The sequence below is a fragment of the Mercenaria mercenaria genome, chromosome 4 (genome assembly GCF_021730395.1).
Source record: "Mercenaria mercenaria strain notata chromosome 4, MADL_Memer_1, whole genome shotgun sequence".
NCBI classification, from domain to species: domain Eukaryota; kingdom Metazoa; phylum Mollusca; class Bivalvia; order Venerida; family Veneridae; genus Mercenaria; species Mercenaria mercenaria.
Genome location: NC_069364.1, coordinates 938045 through 961027, shown reverse-complemented (window position 1 = coordinate 961027; position 22983 = coordinate 938045). Strand labels below are relative to the sequence as shown.

The 22983-nt window shown below is 33.6% G+C and overlaps 1 protein-coding gene across 1 annotated transcript; it reads right to left on the bottom strand.

The window, feature by feature from the left end:
• Positions 1-4670: 4670 nt before the first annotated feature.
• LOC128556097 (uncharacterized) lies at positions 4671-20737 on the bottom strand. The gene is made up of 13 exons (XM_053540000.1): positions 20563-20737; positions 18294-18439; positions 17511-17827; positions 15053-15196; positions 13695-13833; positions 13266-13427; positions 11596-11729; positions 11226-11396; positions 9915-9958; positions 8030-8064; positions 6876-6973; positions 6382-6549; positions 4671-4752 (listed from the first exon to the last, which is right to left on the bottom strand). The coding sequence occupies exons 2-13, from the start codon at positions 18435-18437 to the stop codon at positions 4698-4700; spliced, it is 1611 nt and encodes a 536-aa protein (XP_053395975.1). The 5' UTR covers positions 18438-18439; positions 20563-20737; the 3' UTR covers positions 4671-4697.
• Positions 20738-22983: the final 2246 nt, after the last annotated feature.

Sequence of the window (22983 nt, the reverse complement as noted above, 5' to 3'; positions counted from 1 at the left end):
ACTTAGAAAACGTTTCTTTGTTTTTGTTTGTTTGTTTCATTTTTTGTGAATGTATTAAACTGAGTGAATTTCACTTGAATTGTTCTTATCTGTTCCTTATGAACATCTTCCGAACTATACCTGAGTAACCTCTATACTTGTGTAACCGTTATGCCGATATACAGTAGTTTGCAGTTCTAGTGTGTACAATTGTTGTTGGACTTATATTTGTTCAGTTCGCATGTTATTATATTCTACAATGCATTTATTAAAAGCAAAGCTACTTAACAGCAGCTGCTGGTAATTTAGTTTATTGTTTTCATACGCTCTCATTCTCACGATGTCCGATCATGCGAGGAAATACCTCCTCCTTGGTATCAAAAAACGCAGAAAATTCACTTCCTTTTATGTGAAAACGCAGAAATAAAACACGCAGAAATTACTTTCACAATTTTTGGGACCAAAACGCAGAATATTTTGATCGCAGAAATAACCTGCTATACGGTACTGCTTGAGAGAAGGACATTGTCTAATGCCACTGAAACCTGTTACCGTTTATTTTTGCAATTTAAATATTTATGCTAAAATCTATAGATATCGAAGAGCAATATAAGTGTTAATTGTCGCGAATTGCGATTATTATGATATTCATATCATTGTTGTTTTGATCCGCCGGAGGTTTGGTGTCCGTCGGGATTTCAGTCCCGTCGGAGTCTGTTTATTATTTTCACACGCTTTGTGTCTGTTTGGCGGGAAAACTTTACTATGTAAGCAGGTTTTTTGGTATAGAAGGTTTGATGTAAAATATCAGACTGTGTAGGCGTTATACTGAAAGTAAATGGAATAAAATAATAATAAGTTTTGTGATATTGTAAAAGGAATAAAATAAAAGTGAAGTTTTGTAAATTGAATCGTGTTTGTGTGTTATTCAACGGGAGTACTAATTATAATAATAAAATAAATCCAGTGAGGCTGTTCAACTTATCTACAGTCCGACAAATAAACAAATAAAAAAATCGCCACATTAATAAAATATCTTCTAGCGGACAAATTCTTTCCAGAACGCAAATACGAAGTCACATGAGCATATATTAATATATCATTGTCTTCAATAGAATGCGCTTGAATATTATTTTTTTTATATTTCGATTGTCGATTTGGAAGAACATATCTGAACGTAACCATTTTGTGTAATATCAATAAATGACATCACATCGCAGTTCTGCACCAGTTCAAATACTTCAATATTTTACAGAACAAAAATAATGATATTATATAGAATAATAAAAATAAACATTTGTATACAAAAAAAAGTGATAACGCGTTAGTTTCGTAAAATAACATCTGCTGAATATTTCGGTGGTGCTCTCGCTCTATGGGTTCATGCTCCAACCTTACTATTGTTGTTATGCAGATGTTGTGACATGAAGAAAACAACTTTTATAACATTGTTGCTAACTTTAATGTTGCTAAAGTATATTTGATATCGATAAAAGCTATAAAACATATAAACGTTATTAGCTTTTTGTCGTTGTTGTTGTGTTTTTTTATTCTTACTTCTTTTACTTAATGTCTTTTACTTACTGATTTCACATGTTTTTCCCGAAAATCCAGACAAACAGAGACAAGCGAATCCTCCTGTATCTGCATTCATTACACATTTGGCACTATTCAAGCATGGTGTCGACTTACACGGATCTATAAGGATATATATAATAAACGTACAAAATGTCACCTCCCTATATATATTTATCTTTATTAGAGTCTCATTACTATACATGATAAACAATACAAACACAAATAAAAGAGTTACAAACAAAGTAAAGTATCAAATTTGATTTATAAGAGACTGTATACAAATTAAAAGCATCTATACATATTTAAGAACATAATTTTATTAAGAATCTAAAATTCTATTAAAATTTAACACAAAAACTGTCCGTAAGACAGCGCTATCGAACTTTCTTACTGCTTGACTCTGAATTGCAAGTGAAAATTTTATGATACACTGTGGTCAAGACATTCTAACTTAAAAAGTGGCATAACTCTGTCAAATTTCAAATCAGAGTTATGGAGATTATTCCTCCTGGTGAAGATTTTTATAGTATATGACCATTTATAGTTTCAAGTCAAACGCTTTGATACTAGCAGAGACTTAATCAAAACTTTAACCAAAAATTTTAAGTAAAAAAAGGGGGATAGCTCTATCAAAATTTGAATCAGAGTTATGTGGATACATAACAGGAGATATTCTGGAGTTAATTTTGACAATATATAACTATTCCAAGCTTCAAGTCAATATCCTTGATAGCAACAAAGATATTTGATGATATATATATAAAAAAACTTTTAAATAAAATTAATCCCAGTTTAAAAGGGGCATAACTCTGTCAAAATTCAAATCAGAGTTATGTGGATTTTTTTTCCTGGTTAACCCTCTTAGTAAATAACTATTTTAAGTTCCAAGTAAAAGCTAACAATAGCTTAAAGACCTTAAAATTTGATCACAGAATAAAAACATCGGTAAGGCTAATTTTCCATTGATTATCAGGAAGTAAGATACAACATATTGACATTTGCGAACAGAACCCCCTTTTTTCCCAAACGTCACTTAAATAGCACTTCTTTGAACAAAGTCTATGAAAAACAAATACAATTGAAACAGTTTAGTAAATTTTCCATCAGTGTATCAACATTTTTCAGAGCAGTAGATCATACTTTCTATATTAAACGCATACTAGTATTTTTCTTTTCCTTTTTTTCTTTTAAAAGAATTTAACATCATCTCTATTTACAATAAAATATAAAAACAAACTATATTAGTGGTATAAACAATTTTTCCTAAGTTTTAAAATTTCTGAACAGGATTTGGCAGTGTATTTAACCATATTTTCATTTGACAGAAGGAAGCATATTTTTTCAGTATCAGAATACCTGTTGAAACTTGGACATATACTAGTAGCTTTGTCAAACAACACCTGGCGTACATCATTATACAAATAACAATGTAAGAGAACATGTTTCTCATCTTCTACTTCTATCTTACATATTGGGCAAACCCTATCACTGATATCAAGTCTCTCATATCTCCCGGTTTCAATGCGAATTGGTGCGACACCCATTCTAAATTTAGCTAAAGCTGCCCTTTGACAATATGGTAAAACCATGTTAACATATCTTTCACTATCAAAATCAAATTTAAAATTTTATAACATCAATTTGAGCGCACACTACTTGGAAGGCAAAACTGCTTTTGTTGATGTTGTTAAGGAGAGTTTGTTGGTCACCAGGTGCTAATTTGTAAAGAATTTCATCTAACGGGGAAGTGTTATTTATTATTTGTATGCAAACATTCGCACTTTCAACATTGTAAAATAGGACAGTTGTTTACTGAATCAATAGTTCGAGAAATCTACATTCTGAACGGGAAACTTGTTACTAAAAATAGAAACCTGGTTATGAAGCAAAATCATCTTTTTTTCTTGTTTCCTGCAAATAGTTAATCGGCTAGAACCCTAAGGCTATGCATGCTGTTATCTAATGCCCAGTAAAAATTAGATAATTTATTCAAATTTCTATCGTTGATTCTTTAAATATTTTTTCAAGAAAATGTTTAGTCAACTTTTATGTTTCCGAATTTTAAAGGTTCCTGAAGAGGCAGATAATTTCCCGACCGAGAAACACTGAAATACGTAAATTAACATTGAATTGCATTTAAAAGTGTCAGACATTTTAATCATCCTCATAGTATACAAATCTATTCAAACAATTAGACGTCCTAAACAAAACTGAAAGAAGTATGCGTTAAATGTATACTGAATAGTTAAACATAAACTTAGATATATGTAAGATTATTATATAGAAGCGAAAGAATTGTATTTACTAATATCTCAACTTAAATAAATCTGATAAAACAGAAACTTGACAAGAAAAATTTAATCGAAACACTATGTATTATCTAACTGTTCCCTGGAAACAAATCGTATTAAATTTATACATATAATCATACTATTTAGAGTAAGTAGACCACTGCATTGCTTTCAGAATGATGACTTATTTTCCACTCATTTTTTTTTAATTTTGTTCAGGTTCGTATGAAAACTTTTAATAATGCATGCTATTGAATACAATAATATTGGGCCAATACAATTTCAAACAAACAAGAACAGCACGTTTACGAGCATATACTGTGTATTTGTCAGAAATTAACAATAATTTTGTTGAAGAAGTCATCAAGCAATGTGTGTTATCAGTATTATTTTTGTAACCTAAGTGCTCTATGAAAGGCTATCAATTCAGTAACAGTCTATAAATGAGCTTTCCAACATAGAGGTGAAGTTTCCATTTCGAAAACTTTTGAAATTAAGTAGTTAGATGAATTAAGTAGTTTCAATGTAAAATACAATAGTTATTAGGATAGGAAATTTAGATACATGTCTCAAGTTTAATGGATTTTATCGAATGATTCCATGTAAATGTTTATGCATCGGATCTTTTGAAGTCGAAAAAGCAGAACAGGCAGCAAGTATTATATCTGAAATAGTAAGAAACGTAGTAGTTGACTTCCCGACGGGAAAATTCTCCTGCTGTTGTTGAACATGGACATAAAACAAAATGCTAGTTTTAAAATACGGAAGTTATTGAAATAGATGTCTATGAAATATCTAATAGTATCATTTATACATAGTAACATATTTTCTTTTTCAATCACATATTTTTCACTTACCTGGAGGTTCTATTTTGCTCTGTATGCAAACATTCTCACTTTCAACACTGTAAAATAATTTAATAACCAGTGTATACATTGAAACCAGATATAAATGGGCCCTAACTATATCAACTTCAATCAAATATTTATTAACAATGTACTTCTCGTATAGATCGAGATAATTTGCTTCTACGATATGTTTCTTCCATACGACCTGTTCACATATATGTATTTGATTTCCGATATTGCTATTTTTATTTTTGCAAATCTATTTTTGTTTGAACCAATCACAGGACTCGTTCCAACAAGCATTTGCTGAACCATCAAAATGGCGTCGATGAGGTAATCGATCTGTTTCCTATCTTGTCACCGGGGTAAGCACCGTTCAGTAGGAATACACAGGAAGACAGGTCTAGCGTTTTACCTCCACTTCTGTGGTATTAATCTATTAATTTCAATTCGATATATACATAAAACACAGGTGATAGACAAAAGAGCTTATTAAATGAAGTAAAAGGAAAAGTGTCATAGCCGTAAAAAACGCTCATGCTCCTTGATACTTATAGTAAGTATAAACCTGCTGATAGTCTTTAGGCGTTAGAACCACGGTTATAGCAGTAAGAACCCTACTGATAGGCATCAGAAGTCCAGTGAAAGCAGTAAAAACCCGGTGACAGTAGTAAGAACCCCGGTGATAAGCATTAGAACCCCGGTGACAGCAGTAAGAATTCTGGTGATAGACATTAGAAGCCCAACGAAAACAGAAAGAACCCCGGTGATAATAGGAAGAACCCCGAGGATAGCATTAAAAAATCTGGTGATAGGCATTAGAACCCTGGTGATATTCATTGGGCTCTGCCTCTCTGGTGATAGTAGTATAAACCCATGTTATTGTTTAAGAAACCCGGTGATAGTCATTACACTCCAGTGATAGATATTACAACCTATGTAATAGCGGTAAGAATCTCCTTTGATAGACATTCGATACATGGTAAAAGTAGAAAGAAATTTCAACCCCCGTGACAAGCGACAGAACCCCTATGATAGCAGTTAGAACCACGGTGATAGGCATTAGAACCCTGGTGGTAGGCATAAGAACGCTGGTGATAGACACTAGATCAATGGCGATAGACATAAGAACCCCGGTGATAGATATTAAAACTACGTTGACAGGCATTTCAACCCCGGTGATAGCAGTAATGATCGCAGTGGTATACGCTGATAATCCCGGTGATAGGCACAACAATATTGTGATAAATATCAGAGCCTTGGCCCCGATTTTACGAAGATACTTAAGTTTGTTTATTAACTCAAGTACGTTAATTTGCTTAAGAAAAGTAAAACACGTATTACTAAGCAAAATATCGTAATTACTTTCAATAGCACGTCCTCAGATCCAAAGCGTAGCGCTTATTGGAGATGTACTTTCGTCAAATTGCAATACTGCTTAAATGTGTAATGTTTAACTGTGTATTGCTTAAGTAATGCTTAATTATGTAGTGTTCAACTGTGTATTGCTTAACTGAGTAATGCTTATTAATAACATGATTTGAATATGTATTTAGTAATTGTCATAAGTATGCACTTCTAACAAATCTTCTAATGCAACACTTAGTGTTTTGTCCTTGTATAAATCGTTAGAGGAACCTCATTATTTGGTACATGTGTAGACAAATTTATTGTGAATGTCATACCCATTTTTGTTTCTTGCCATGAAGCAGATATGTTCCTTCCCGTACAATGAATGCTCAAATGAAAGGTCCGTTTTGTACATTGTTTCACCTTTATGTGGCACGACCTGTATTGGACCCAACTCATACTTATCTATGTAGCTTTCAGTCACGTGTACATCTAAAACTTCGCTATAATCCAATACAATAAGTATGTTATCAAAAGAAGATCAAGCTATCAAGAAATATATAAACATGAACAAAAGAGTTTCTACATTTTATGGTGTACATTTAATATGAGCAAAGTGTACCGTCTATACGTCGACGTCCGTTTGGCGTGCCGACGTCATTTGCTTATTTCTTATTGTTTATATTTAAAAATTATTCATCTGAAGAAGCTTGTTAAAGCGAAACAAGTTTTGACAAGACTGTGTTAGTTTTCCAATTTACACAATCATACATTTAAGAACAAAAATAAAACATAAATAATCATGTCAAGAATATCGTATTTGACTTACATCGTTGATTTGACATATAATGCTACCACACACGTCGAATGCACTTTGCAGTCAACAAACTGATCTGGTGACGGGATGTCAACAAAGTATGGTTTCCCCTAACGCAAAACAAAATAATTAAATAAAAGAATAAAAGCAAAATATGTTCAGACTTTAATACTTCTTATTCCCCTATTGGTTAAAAAAACAGTTACGGAGTCTTAAGGTTTGCACTGCCCGTAAGTCCAACTCCTTCTTGTGTCATCCATTAACGAATTTAATAATGTAGCTTGGCACAAATGATTCCTATACTAAGACAATATGTCAAGCACAAACTTAGATTCGTACCATTAAGATCAAAGTCACAATTAAAATGTCAATGTTAAAAGCACCAATTTCGTCTCAATAATTCAGCAATATATGAAGGGATTATGACTGCACTTGGCACTTGCGCTCCCCACAATAAGACAATACAGCGTGCGAAAGGCCCAGAATCTTGCTAAAAGGTCAAGGTCGCACTCAGAATTAAATTTCTTTTCTCTTTTTCATGTTCGGACTTTTACTTTTACTTTTTAACAATGAATGATTTTTGTTTTTGTAAACCGTATAACAAATTATAGAATAAACAAAGCAAAACAAAATACTTTCTTCGTAGCACTCTTTCTAGTTGTTGCGTTTTTAAACAAAGCGCGGGAAAAACAGCGTCCGTTAACAGCAATGACGCCATAAAGTTTCAAAGACACACAACGTCAAAGTTCCGGTCTAGTATTATCATTTGTAGCGTAACGTCATATTCTCTAGTAAAATGATCTTTTCTGACTTGAGAAATATCTTATAAGGAACAAAGAACAACCATCTAGGTACATAATTTGATTTTTATCGATTCTTTTATAAGTTATAGACAATTAGTGCACGAATAGTTAGTTGCTATCAACAGCAGTGTCATCTAGCATGGGGTGCAAAATCGGTTTTACCGGCATGGATAAAATCTCCGGAAACCCTTGTCCGGTGTGCAGTTAACGTCAGTCGGGTGCGTATGAAATTCTTGACGCCGACGCAATACGAATGGAAGGACGGTGAGTGGTCACAATAGTTTCATTTAAGCACTTTGTATTCTGATGAGATAAAAAGCATACTGATGAAATTTTTAATATCTTTTATGTCTTTACACTTACCACAAAAGCTTGAGTGGTATGGTTGAAGACATCACCTGGAAATTGAACAAGATATCCATGATGGCCCTGAACTGACCATGACAATTTGATCTTGGATATGACATGGTATAATGCATCATGAAAAATGGCATCGTTCTGCTTTAACGTCGGTTTAACGTCGGTTAAAAGGGGTTAAGCATAACCAAAAGCCATAAATAAACCAAAGACTAGCCCATACAATAACGCTACAGTCCAGCCTTGTTGAAAATAGATATTGAGGCTAAAGAAGAGAAGTCTTTCGTAGTTTTTTCTCTAAGGTACTAAGGACCAAGACTTAGGAAGATCCATGAAGCCGTTGATGAGAAGACGATGGAAGACGGATGATTGCCAATGGATGCCGGACCATCCACCTATTCTGGCTCAACAATGTTCATAAAATCAGGCAAGCAGTTTCTGACTGTTCCACGACATATATTTAGGGAAAAGTTGCCGCAGGTGGTCACGGTTTCAACTAATCAGGTTTATTTGAACAATTTTGGTAGAGGGTCCCAAAGAACATTTGAGTAGAATTTTTTTTAAAATGAAGCAAGCAGTTTCTGTTTTTTCTGGCAAGTATCTTTAAAGTTCCTATTATATGCTTACAAGGTAACTGGCACCCAAATTCTGCATCATAAGCTTAACCCGTTTAGTTGAGGGTTACCTAACTAACATTACCCTAAACTAAAATCACTTGAAAATAGGCCAATAGTTTCTGACAGGGAGACTTTTAAAGTTTCAACTGAATGCCAATCTGACTGAAGCACATCTCCTATTACGCTACGCATAGGATCTGAGAACGACCTATTCATAGCCTCGTTCTGACGACCCTTTCGCTAGCCAATCAGAGCCTAACTTACAATATCTTGCAAATCTACCTGTAGCCTTGACTTTTGATATTTACAAGTCTTATGTCGTGATGTATCAGATAGCCGGCTAGTTCAGTCGGTAGGCCACATGCTTTGTAAGCGAGGGGTCCCGGGTTCGAGCCCTAGAATGACTGTACATTTTTCTTACTCTTTGACATTCGAACAAGTCGTCTGATTGGATAAAATAAAAATAGCAATACTGGAAATCCAAAATATACAGAAGACGAATGTGAATGGGCCGTTCTCAGATCTTCGTTTAGAAGATCAAGTACTTTAGTCAGATTGAACTGAATGCATAATCATAAGGACAATTATAACGTCCCCACTCCCAACACATCCTTCTTGTAGTCATGTTTTCTGACGAATCGATACTGTTTCAAAATCTTAAAAGAGGGTTATCCAAGTAATATATATGTGACCAAGAAAGCAGTTTCTGACTCCTTTAAGTTTCCAGTACATACATATTGGAAAAAGTAGCCACGGCCTTTGATGGGCTTCTTTTTGACGAACCGGAACAATCTTAACAAACTTGAAAGAGGATCATCCAATGAGAATAAACGTGATCTTTTTCAGAATCAGACAGGTCTGTAGGAAGACTAACCGTTTGAATATTTTCTATTTAGCTCTTTCGGCCTTCGAGTGGAATAATTTGAACACATTAAAGAGAGGAACGTCTTTCGGAAAATCCCTATGAAGTTTGATTGATACTGACGGGGTGGGTTAAGAGAAGATGCCGTTTGAAGAAAAGAGTAGACAGACGGATGAACAGTTAGTATTTTAATAGCATTTTATGATCAGATGAGTTAAAACATAAAAACATATGATACGACACTTTAAAGAAAGTAACATATAATATAATTTTACATGTTAAAAATTAGTTCTGTTTTTGTTTCCGATTATAATTAAAGAAATATCAATGACAAATAATAATAAACACTAAGAGGAATTTCAATATACCGAAGTAAAATTCGTTTTACAAATAAATTAGATACAGAAATCACCTTTTACATCCAATACGAAGCATCTTTCCTCTGACGAATCCACCCTGTAAATATTAAAAGTATGTCAAAATATTGCTAGAGTTGCAGAGTTGACGTCTACTGTCAATAATGCATGTATATAAAAATCATATAGTAATCAGTGTTGAGTTTTGTTTATTACTTTTGACTTCCATTTCCTTTTATTCATAGAATATTCTTTTTAAATTGCTAAACACGTATTGATTCAAGAGCTCTTCAAATAACAGAAAAGTTTGCTACTGACAGAAGTCCTTTCTTGATATTTTTTACATGAAAATACACCATTAAAAATTAAAAATGTTAAACCCATATTATGGCAGATATTTCATGTTTTCAACTTGTATGCAAATATTTTGATGTTAACGCTGAGCCTTACGTTTTGAGGGGAAAAAATCAAACAACACCAAGTCATAGAAAGAAAGAGTTGTTTCACATGAAAAATTGAACAGCATGTAAAACATGTATACATATTACTCTACGAAACAGTGTCAGTATACTGGTATAAACATTGAATTCCGGAAAAGGACTGCCTAAAGGGGCCCCACTTCCGGACTTTAAAACTCACAATTTTCAAAGAACTGTTACATATGTTCGTTTTGATGCATTTGCAATAGCGTATGAGTGTTGATATTTCACATAACTAGGTGGAACACAGTTTTCAGCAATTGTTTATTTGTATTTCTTTACAAATGGCATTCATTTTCAAAGGGGGGCAACTTTTTCAGAATATTTTAAGTATCCGTCGTACGGTACAGTACGGCAGAACATGTAATGGTCAGGTAAAATTTTGGTAAAGATGTTGTTTGTTTATCAAATATTTCTGTGTTTTGATGATATACTCCTAAACCTTAATCTAATACGATTTTAAACGGTGGTGTCTATTATGACCTGTGCACGTAAAGCTAGTATTGAATCTCACATACAAAATTCACATTGAACATTTCCTAAATAAAATGTTATTACATGTTGAGGTAAATAACAAACTCAGGAAACAACAATTTTTTTCTAAATTTCCCGACTTTACTGATAATAGTTGAAATAATTATCGGCTTTCTTTTTTCTTTCTTTCTTTCTTCTCAAAATCTTTATTGGATGCGCTATTATGCGACAAGAGTGGCACAGAATTTGAAACTCAGGTCACTTTATTCATCAGCACGACCCTGAAGGCGACCGATGAACAATTTCTTAGATTTAGATCTGGCGATGTTAAATTATTTGAGTATATCTAAGCAGGGTTTTAACATTTTCATCGTACGGAAATACTGCCTTAGATAATTACTTTTATCTGCTTACCCGGTATTATCACGTGCATTAGCACATGCTATGTGTCGTCCGATTTCGCCAGCAGACGGCTTCCATGTCATTATTGCATACTTAACTTGAGGTCGTCTCGGATCTTGTTGTATTGATGACAATTTAAATGTTTCATGCTGTATTCCAAACGCCGTGAAACTGTCAATTGTGCTGCAAAAGATTTATAATGTTGAACTGAAAATGCACATAGTTCATCGGTACACATTTTCTAACTTTGCTTAATGTCAGATGTCAAAATTCAGACTAATAGAAAATATTTAAATTTTAGAAGTGGCATGCTGAATAATCGATTACTTATATACCTCACACGTATTTTTAGCTATACTTACGCATTTTCAGCTATACTCACGTATTTTCTGCTGCCTCGGCATATATTTCTATTCTCAGTGATGTGTCAGCATACATGATAAATATATGGTTGCCCTCATGCGTTGGTTCTACAAAGTCCGGTGTAATCAAATTAGCTAACACTTGTACAACAAACTGAAAGTATAATATGAACATTCTGTACTAAAATTCATAATTTAAATTTTTTCTGCTATATCTATGTTCCGCCTTTGACAGAGAATCCCAAACACTGGAAACATTTAAATCAAGAGTTAGTGCAATTGTGAATTACGTTCATTACTTAGAAATACTATATTTCAAACAGTGATTTGTCGTTGAATAAAGTTCAGATATAAAGGAATTATATGACAATTCCACGTTATCAAGTTTATTATATACATCCTTGACGATATCTACAAAATATTTGCCTGTTTGGGTTTCTTTTTCAGAGCGACCGCTATGATGTAATAACTGAGACGTACAAACAGTGAAAGCACAATTTTCAGACTTCTTTCAATAGGAAAACAATTCCGGTCGTGTAAGAATTAAGAAATAATATGTCTCAAACAGTGATTTGCGTTGAATAAAATCATTGTTTGGAGTTCGTCCGAGTGATAAAATAATACTCATCTGACCGACAAACCATGATTTGTTCAAGAGTTTTGTGTCGCTTTCTTTTCTACATCGCACCGCTATGACGTAATAATTGCGAATCAGATGTACAAACAATGTATGTGTTGCACATTATAAATAATTAGTTTCGGTCTTCTTTATTTAGTAGGGAATAACCAGGTCGTGTTCGAATATAGTCTTCATTTGGGTATGAAAAAGATGCGTATTTATTGAGTAATAAAATCTACATGCGTTTTTCAGTAATAAACTCCACATCTATTGGGCAATGAAATCTACATGTGTATTTACTATGTAATGAAATCCACATGCGTATTTACTAAGGCAATAATATAAGCAATGATATTATTCGTAATAAAAACGTTATGGAGTGGAAACTTATTTTTTCTTGACATTAAGTAGTGACATTGACTTTAAACCGACATAAAAATGCGTAGACTATGTGTTAACACATTGTCGCATGATGGGGAACATTTGTGTGTAGCACTAATATAATCCACCCATACATGTAAAACTTCTGGGGTGGAAACAAAGTTTACTTGACCTTCAATAGTGACCTTGACCTATGACCTACAAGCGTAAGTCATGTACATGCATAATATTTACAAACCAAGTTTTATGAACCTAGCTTGTATAATTTTTGAATAATTGCAGGATCAAGATATGCGAACAGACAGACGGACGGAGGACATTCCTACAGCTTTTCGGTGTTCCACCGGTAGGGGACTAATAAGTAATATTGAAAATAAAGTATATTATGATATTTCTAGCATTATAAGATATTTTGATAACCTGCTCTACGTATCAAAACAAAATGGAAATTTGTAAGCTTAAAACAGTTAACTTGCTTTCAAGTTTGTTATTTTGTGGCACTATGCATTAAATGTAACTTATTCCTACGTTCCACAAATAAATATCACAATACTCTTACATGTGACTGTTATATAAAAGTTGGAAATGTATGTAAATCTATATTTCAAATATTGTTTTGTGAGTTTTGATTTTACACGTTTTTTCAACGCTCAAATTTGAACACATCTAGATTTATATATAGAGCATTACCTGCAAAGCATTTGCACTCATTGAAAATTTATATGGCCAGTAATCGTCCGTGCCATAAATAATCTTCTTCCTATTGTAATCCCTCACACTGACTGGCATGGCGATCCATGAGTCATCTGTGTAGTTGCTAGACTCTGATGTATTGATTGATACTGTACAGTTCTATAAAGATATGACTATCATAATGGTTGACAGAGGAAATCACTTTTGAAATCCTAATTTGTGAAAATCATAACGTAAAAGCAACCAAGAAACGGAATGCTATAAAATTGCACATTGTAATGTTAAAAAGCTTTGCAAAGTTGTCGAAACTTAAACAACTTAGACAACTAAAGTTAAATGATAATTGTCAGCAGTGTTTATAATTATTTGAAATTAATAAGTTTTATTGTTGGTACTTCACACTGTTTCGGAATTAAAACAACTTACTTCGAAGACCTGTACATTTGGCGGTGGATGGCTTGCAATATAACCTCCCTCAACATATGCTGCTATTTCACATTTAATAAAATCTCCATCATCATCAACGGCTGGAATGTGTATTTCTGCGACTGTGCCTAATTCAACCCTGAAATGAAGTAGTATCAATTAAAAAATTAACTTCTTATTGGCACATGCTATATGTTAATGTGTACCATCAGGGTCTGCTTTGCGTGCACGCACATTTCAAAACATACGTGCACGTATAAAAATATATGCGCGCGCGTAAATATATATGTCTGTATGTATATTTTTATATGTGCACGCGTAAATATGTAGATGCCACTGTAGGAAATAAAGATTAGAAATTACATATATTTATATTGATAACATGCTGGATCACAAGCAAAATTCCAACGTGTAACCAACAGAAATTCAATGCCTAAAACAGCTAAAGTAAGGGTAGAATGCAGTCGTTAACATGTTTGGTTATGATTGGATTGTGGTTGGGTTAATTATTATATTGGATATTAGTTGGACGTTGTATCGACGTCTGATTATGACATCTAAAAGCTTTTATTTACAACATAAACTCTGTCATCCAAAGTTATGGTCTAACGTCAGTACAACGTCTCTGCAAAGTCATGTGTTTCTGGGAGAATTGTTATCTGTGCACATCCATTTTATGAAGTCTATTCTCGACTTCTACAGAGTTGATACATCTACCTTTGTATCTTTAAATGCAAACTGATAAACTGATAGTGAGGTATATTCTTAAATATTTTTAAATTTTCAAATCATCTATCAGCTGTTACAAATGAAATCAGCAGATAAACAAGTCATGAATCAGAAACAGTGTTTTCCAAAGTTAATGCCTTCTTACAAAAACATCTGAAATAAGTGCTGATAATGTCGGGAAATAGTGCCAGAATAAAAGAAAAAAAACCAATGTACTGTCTAACTAGAAAGTGAAACGCTTTTCGCTAACATACTGTCATTTACAATTTGATCTAGTATATAGGTAATTAATGGCTTTCCGGTCAGTAGTCACAACTATTGCCCAAGGTTCGACAGACGGCAAATAGTTTTGACTACTAACCGGCATGCCATTTCAGAAGTGTTTTATCACATGACATAAGAAATAAATCTTCCTGATTTTGTTATTGAAGTACTGAGTCTAACCAAGCAAAATTTAGTTTTAAACTTTAGTCCTGTCAAAAGCAAAAAATACGGACCGTCGATTTCGATAAGGAGTCATTCAATAACACTTGTTATGCGATGACCATACCAGAAGACACTGAACTTGATAATATACAAATTGCTAGTTGAGATGATAACTCATGTAATCACGCAAACTTATTCCTTACCTATAGAACGGTTTTGCAAATGACCGAGGATTTAGGTTAGGTTTCCCCGTATCACTACGCAAAGCTGTTGTTACAGTGGTTTGAAAATGCCATTTGCTAGATCCGTGTTGCAATGTTAATTTCCGCCATGATATTCCTTCAAAACTGTAATTAAACATGCAGGTATGAAGTAAAACTTTTGTATACATTTTTTTCAGGTTAAAGCGCTTGACGTGATAAATACGTTTTGCAAATGCTATCCCATGTAGCAACCATATTACCTTTCCTCTGACTGTGACACGGTATTGCAGACAAACTCTAATCCTTTATAATTATGAATTCGTGTCCTGAAGGCATGCTATAACATGCAGCTAACGTTTATGATACCATTATCAACTAGATATTTAGATTTTTTACCATTTATCATAAAAACATCTGACGCTTTTAATATTTATATTTAAGTACCAAAATCCGTTTTCTCCCCCTATCGATCTCAAATGACTAAATTACTGAGATTTTACACTAAATCCACCGAAGGTTGTTATGAAGAGCTGAAACCTTTAAAAAATTGGGGGGACATGCGTGTATTAGATTTTTTTCTGTCTATGCAGCCATTCCATAAAGAATGAAAAATAACTGGCCCGACCTAGAATACTTTTTGGTTTATTCAGTTTGTCTGCATACTGAGGCCTCCTCGGCCGAGTGGTTAAGCTCGTTGTCTTTGAATCACTTCCCCTTACCGGCGTGGGTTTGAACCTCGTTTGAGACGTAAAATTCTTCGTGCCCGAAACAATGCCCAGAGGGGCAACCGGGATCTTCCTCCGCCATCAAAAGCATAGTGTGTAGGTATGGCAGTAAACCCAACGAAAATAAAAGAAACACTCTGCATATTCCACATAAAACAACATTAATTATTAGGTTTGTTAGTGACCCTCCGCGGGAATATGTGGGGTCCGTATGATTAATGTGGGGGCGAGGCGTTAGCCGAGTCTCCTTATTTATCATACTGACCCCACATATTTCAGTGGAGGATCACAAACAAACCTTATAATTTATTTTTACCGAGCACTTATTTTTAACCTAGAACGACATGAAAATCCGCTCACCCTCGGCAGAAATATAGGCGCCCACCATGTTACCACCTTTTATCCGATGATAATGAAGGAATCTTTATGGGAGATTAAAAAGTGGTCTTAGATCGCACCTCTGACTTAGGAAAATAACTGTGGTTCGTTTTGAAAAAGGCAAGTGTTTGTTGACGGGAATATTTTAGCAGTTTTCATTTAATAAACAAGAGTAGGTAACGACAGCATGTTTTTTTGTGTGTGTTGAGGGGTCTGGATGAGGATGTTGGTGACATAAACATTAAGACATAATATCAAGAAATAGTAAAATATTGAGAGAGTGGAGTAACGTGGAAGTGTGTAGAGGTCAGGGGTGTAATATGAGCAGGGAGGATGATGGCATGAAACTAAGAGACAATATCAAAAAAGAAAAAACTAAAAGTAAGAATGTTGGGCTTAGGTGGGGACAGGACGGGGGTCGAGGTAATGCGAGTGGAAGCTTGAAGGAATTTGGCAGAGGATCACCGAATGAACATCTGTATGAAATTATCTTGACTTCTGACAAGCAGTTTCAGAACTGACATTTTATTGATATTGTCTCTTAGTTGCATGTTATCATCCTCCCTGCCGATAAGACACGGTACACAGAAAACTGGCCCCGTCCCCAGGCGGTCATGTTCTTCAACGAAACAAAATAACTAGCGGATCACCCAAGGAACATTGCTGCCGAATAATTTTGAAAAAGAATTTGCGGTTCAAGGGGGATTTTCTATAATGTTAGATAGGCAAAACCTTCCTCGTCTTGAAATAATTTTAAAATCGGACCTGTGAATTCTGACGAGAAGATTTAAAGGCTTAGGCTATGGCAAACGGGAGACTGCATAGACGACCTAAATTTTAAGGAATCTGAAAGGGGAACATTCCTGTGAAGTTTTTAATAATAGATTTACACATAAAAATGTTAAACATAAATACATTGCTCAAGTATTAAATATATCATTTATTAAATGCACAATACATGTACACGTATATACCTCGTCTGTGTGCGCCTCGCGTACATCTTTGTACTAATGCATCAAGATTTAAGTCGAACAATATATTGCATCTTGATTTAATTTGTTGCATCAATATTTAATATGGACAATTTATTGCATCAAGATTTAAGGTGAACGATTTATTGAATCAAGATTTAATTTATTGCATCAAGATTTAAGGTGAACGATTTATTGCATCAAGATTTAAGGCGAACAATTTATTGCATCAAGATAAGGTGGGCAATTTATTTTATTCAGATTTAATCTATTGCATAAAGATTTAAAATGGAAAATTTATTGCGCCAAGATTTAAGGTGAACAATTTATTGCATCAAGAATTAAGGTGAACAATTTAGACAAACATATGTGTTTGTTACTTACTTTACATCTAATTTTTCTATTCCAGGTGGCATTAAGAAGCTAAAATGAAGAAGTTCCTGTTCCCATTTCCCGTAGTCGCTAATGGCTATTACAGTTTCATTGTATGTTGAGAGTACTAACGCATTCATGTCTACAGTATCCGTTTTACCGGCAGTCTTGTTTGAATAATCCAACGTGTAGGTCCCTAGATAGTCTGAATATGTTCTCGTCATTAATGGTCTTGTAGAGCGTGTAGATCTACCTATGTCTGTGCTGTTACAAGCTGGACCACAGGGACCTTTCCCTAGTACCCACCCTGTAATTAACTCGATGGTCACCTACAAAAGTTAACAAAACTAATTTAAAAATATAATAAAAAGTATTATAATTGTGAATGAAAAGTAAATACTTTAACCACGAATTTCTAAATGGAATTCAAAATCATATAAAAGCATTTCTTTCCCATTTCGTTTTTTTTTTTCACGGCTAAGAATTTCTATATCATGTTCTCTTGAACATTAGCAAAGTAATAATACCTTTGAAAATAGCTACGTGTAAATATTTTGTTATTTTTCTTTCAAGACATAGTTTTTTATATCATATTCTTTCGAAAATCTGTAATGTAAGAGTGTAAGACTACCATATACAATATTTATCTGTTTAAAAACAGGATGTATTCATATGGTAATAATTCATTGATATTGTTGTTTCTTTATTTACGACCTAAAAATGTTATATCCATCCTTTATTACAAGAAGTGTACAACATGTCAATAATCTCAAGTCAAATAAATTAAAGTCTAACCAGATTGCTACCGTTGACTTGCTTCTCCAATTTGTAGCTCATTGATCCGCCATAAAACTGTCCCCGCTCAGCTTGTACAAGATAAAGTAAACTGGCCAAGATGACAACAATGGCCAGCACGTGCTTCACTATGAACGTTGTCATGTCTTAAAAAAATCGAGTAAAACACAGAAGATATTATCTGTATGTCCAGTAGAAGCCATATATCCAAAAATCATGATATATACAGGATAAAATATACGTGTCTTTTAATACTGAATTTATTAAACGAATTTAATAAAATGAAAAAGGGCTCTGCAGAGCTATCTATCAGTTAAGGTATCCGGTGCACATATAAACGAATTCTGTATAACAATGCTATTAAATATATCAAATATTGATGCTTGGTAAGCTCATATAATTATGGTATCATTTTAAAGTGCATTTGTCTACTGAAAAAGAAATAATAAATTATACGAAAATGTATTTTACAATATATATATTATATACACTGTGTTTATTTAAATTTTTGTTTTGTCCTTGTGTGTGTGCATGCGTGTGTGCGTGCGTGTGTGTTAGATGTGTGCGCTTCCGCGTGTTGGATTAATGTTTGGCGAGGCTGCATTTTAAGAACGTGATATTTATCCTTGATTTTGTTTATGACAGTTGAAGACTAAGGTGTCCCACTAGGCGTTTTTGTTTTTTGTTTGTTGTTGTTGTTGTTTGTTTGTTGTAGTTTTGTTGTTGTTGTTGTTGTTGTTTTTGTCCACAAGCGGGCATCTGGCTACATCTAACGACCTTCCATACGCCACGTGAAGAATTGTACACCAATAGCCAGGTTTCGAATCCACATCGGCGTGTGGAAAGTGATTCAAGTCACGTCTTCTATGGTGTTTCCGTGACTTAAAAATTTCAAGTATGGTTTATTGCATATCCTTGCCTCTTTTTGCTCATACAGGAATTATGTCAATCAAACCAAGTTCAAAACGCCAATCGCTGCATGCTATGTTTTTGTCTCGAACATCTAATATATACCACTTTTTTCTTGATCGTTTTCTGTCTAAACGAGTTGGCGCAAAAGATTAAGACAAAAGTCCTCAATACTAACGGTAATCACTAAATATTGAACGGAGTCAAACGTGTGTAAAGCCCACCTGTGAGCAGACACCCAGTTACTCTAAACATCACTTGCTTTTTTCAAAGTTATACATTTTCATTTCGTAAATACAGACCCCATGCGCATAAGGACCAGGTCTCGGCATTCCTAAGCAAAGTTTTGTACACACGCCTGCCTGCGTTTTGAGTTCATGTCATTAGAAATGTCAAACAAGCCCCACTGGGAAAATATAATAAATGACAAATGTAGCGAGTGTAACCATAATGATTAATTTGATATTTCTACAACAAAGAACACCTAACTATTTAAATTGACCTAAACGAACAAAATCGAGTCGAGATGATAAAGTGTTCTACTGGCATTCTGTAAAGTGTTCTCAAATCAGTTACCCTCACACAGAAGAATTTTCACAGCTCAAACATGTATCCTAAGAAACATTTCTGGCAAAACTGGCTTGAGAAAAGTTTCAAGGTTTTCTACAGATCTATGTAAGGAAATCTTAATATATCTAACAGGACTAATACGAATATGGTTGATGATTCTGTCAAATTAGTTCAAAATCAGACCAACAGTTTGGTGTCGTTCAGGAACAATTTTAATTTTTGCTCTAGCAGCCATTGTTTGATGAACTAAGATTATAATAATAATCTTTTTTATAAAGAGAAACCCAAGAAACCTTTGTATAAAAATGATTTTAAGATCACCGACAGTTTTTTTTTTTACATGGAGATTTTAAAGTTTCCGCTATATAATATGGGGAAAAAGTGATCGCGTACTATGGGTGCATGTTTTTGACAATACTGAGTAGTTAAAACCATCTAATGAAGAGTTCATCAAGGAACATTTGAAAATGACTTTGAAACTTTACCTATATATCAAAATTGTCATGTCCGAGAGGGCCCAAGATTGGAAATAAAAGATATTATATTCTGTTCTATTCTATTCTGTTCTATTCTATTCTATTCTTTAAGTGGCATTATTTTAAAATCGTGCCAACAGTTTCTGATAAAAATTGTATAAAGTTTCCATTATATAAGAAGACTTCAGGCCTAAAGATCTCCCCAATCTTTATACTTACACGTTGATTAAGTGGTTGTTTTGTTTAAGAAATTGTTAAAATTACGAAAACTTCACAAAATGCAAACACTGAATATATAGTACTAGTTAATTTACCTTTTTTACTAAAACCTGAAATATAATCCAAAATGCATGCTTGTTAATGTGGTGTTATATCTAGACTGTCACACAAAAAGCTAACGTATAAGCAATCCTCTGATACTGGGGAAATAAAATCAAAACTTTAAAAGAAAGTATTGGAAAATCTCAAAAACTGATCCTCGGATTTAAGTTTGTTCATAGCGAAGAGACCGAAGGGCTACTATTTTACCATTAACTAAAGATAAAGATGTCACTGTGTGGGTTGTTTATATTTTTTACCTTGTGTACATTGGACTTATGAATTGATATCTTTTGTGATTAATGATTCTCTTATAAAACCATCACGTTTCAAACTAGATTCTTTGAGATAAAGTCGTGCGCATGGTAAGATAACAGACCTGTTTAATATACTGACCTACCTATTAAGTCGGGTAATAGCTATTCATAGCTAATGTTATTATGTTTGCAACCCGACTATAAATAAAAATTTGTATCTTGTATCTTGTATCTTGTACATAATATATTACAATTTGACAAAAACATCTTAATGCCTTAATGACATTTGAGCCCGCACCATGAGAAAACAAAAAAAAAGCATTTGCGACCAGCATGTATCCAGACCAGCCTGCGCATCCGCATCTTGGTCTACACAGGCCGCAAAGGCAGAATCATTTATTGCCAGCAGGATAAAGGTTAATTCAGCCGATAATAGGGAACTTTTATTCTACATGACAGGCATACTCATGCTGCGAGTAAATCTGCAAAGAGTTCCGTAAAAGTGTTCTTGATTCATTGTCTTTTGAAAAAGGAGATTTTCTTGATGTGAGCACATGTGATTTTCTTTTCAGATACGGAGATATTTCTGAGAATGTGAATAAAAACTGAAAATTCATTTGATTGTTATAGAAACTTTAAGGGACTCTTAATTTTGGTAAGACTAACACTAATTTACATGAGTGCAGTAATCAGTCTACCACACATTTGATGTAGTGATAAATGTAACGTATATTATTAGTAAACATCAGCCTTCCATTTTAGATAGGTTTTTAACTGAAAAAGATATTGTCACTAGTATGAATTTATTTTAAGCCTCTTGTAATACTGTAAAATAATGACCATTTGTATATATCGATACTATTACTGATGTTTGTAAATGGTTGAGACCAAATAATTATATTCCAGATTTAATGTTCAGCATTTCAGTAAAAAATGAATGTAGAAATGATAAATAGTTATATTGGTGAAATACAGATTCACAGCTCTAGTTTCTTTGTCCAGAAAAAACAACACATTAAAGCCAATATTAAAGTCAGTCTGTTGAAATGATATATTTTATTTTTTCTTACCTACAGAGATTATACGGCCGTCGTATCTGGAATTTTATCATAAAAATTATAAAACATATCAAGATGGCCGCTTTCCCGAATCGGTCTATAATGCAAACATTCATTACATATACAAAGTAACGTTTTCGTATATTCTTTCTCCCGTTGGTTCTTCGATGCAGTGAAATCTGCCATTACCAAGTTGTCATATATATGTAAGTTTTATGACTGAACACCAGGGACAATATTTTCACGAGTGGCATATTCACGAGTGAAAATGTAAGATACGGTGTTCATGAGTGAAAGATATTTAAATCTTACATGTAAAACACTTTTCTTTTTCATTTCATATTTTGATCAAATTTACTCTTTTTCAAGTCTCTTACCAGTGAAAAATATATATGACTTACCCATTTGTCCGCCCTATAACTATTTTTTGCATCTTTAATATGATAAAAATGTACGTTTTGTTGGAATTGTTTTTAAAGATATCCGTCTGCTGTATCTTTCCACTACTGTTTCTATTTGTTGCGTTACATGGTTGATGCAGTGTTTGTTGTGCTCTGTGCTTCCGAGAAACCTTTTTTCATAAAAGTCATTTTAATCATATAATTATACTACATATCAAAGGCTTAGGAAACTGGTTTATCTTTTTTTATGTCTATATACAGACAGGCCAGTTTCACTCTAAGAACTCGATATACACAACAAATAGGCCTGTTTCGTATTAACCACTTGTTATTTACGACAAAATAGAGCTGAATGATTTAAGGCCCTTACCAAGTTATTTCGTTTTCACAAATTCGTCTACTAATTCTTTTTAGTTCCTTTTAGTCAGAAAGTCTTTTTTATATTCTATATGTTTCTACATTTTATTGTTTTAAAAAACACAGCTAAACAGATATTTAACTGTAGAAACTGTAGAAAGTGTTGTCTAAATAGTACTAAATTCATCAAGAAGTGTGCATACCACTACATTAGTTCAATAAAAACAACATTTTGTCTTGGCCTCCTTAATGCCACTCTGAATTTGTAACTGTGAAAGTAGCCACAATATTTCTCATTTGTCAATGCTACCTGAGTAAAATTACCGCCGTGGAATGACAAAAGA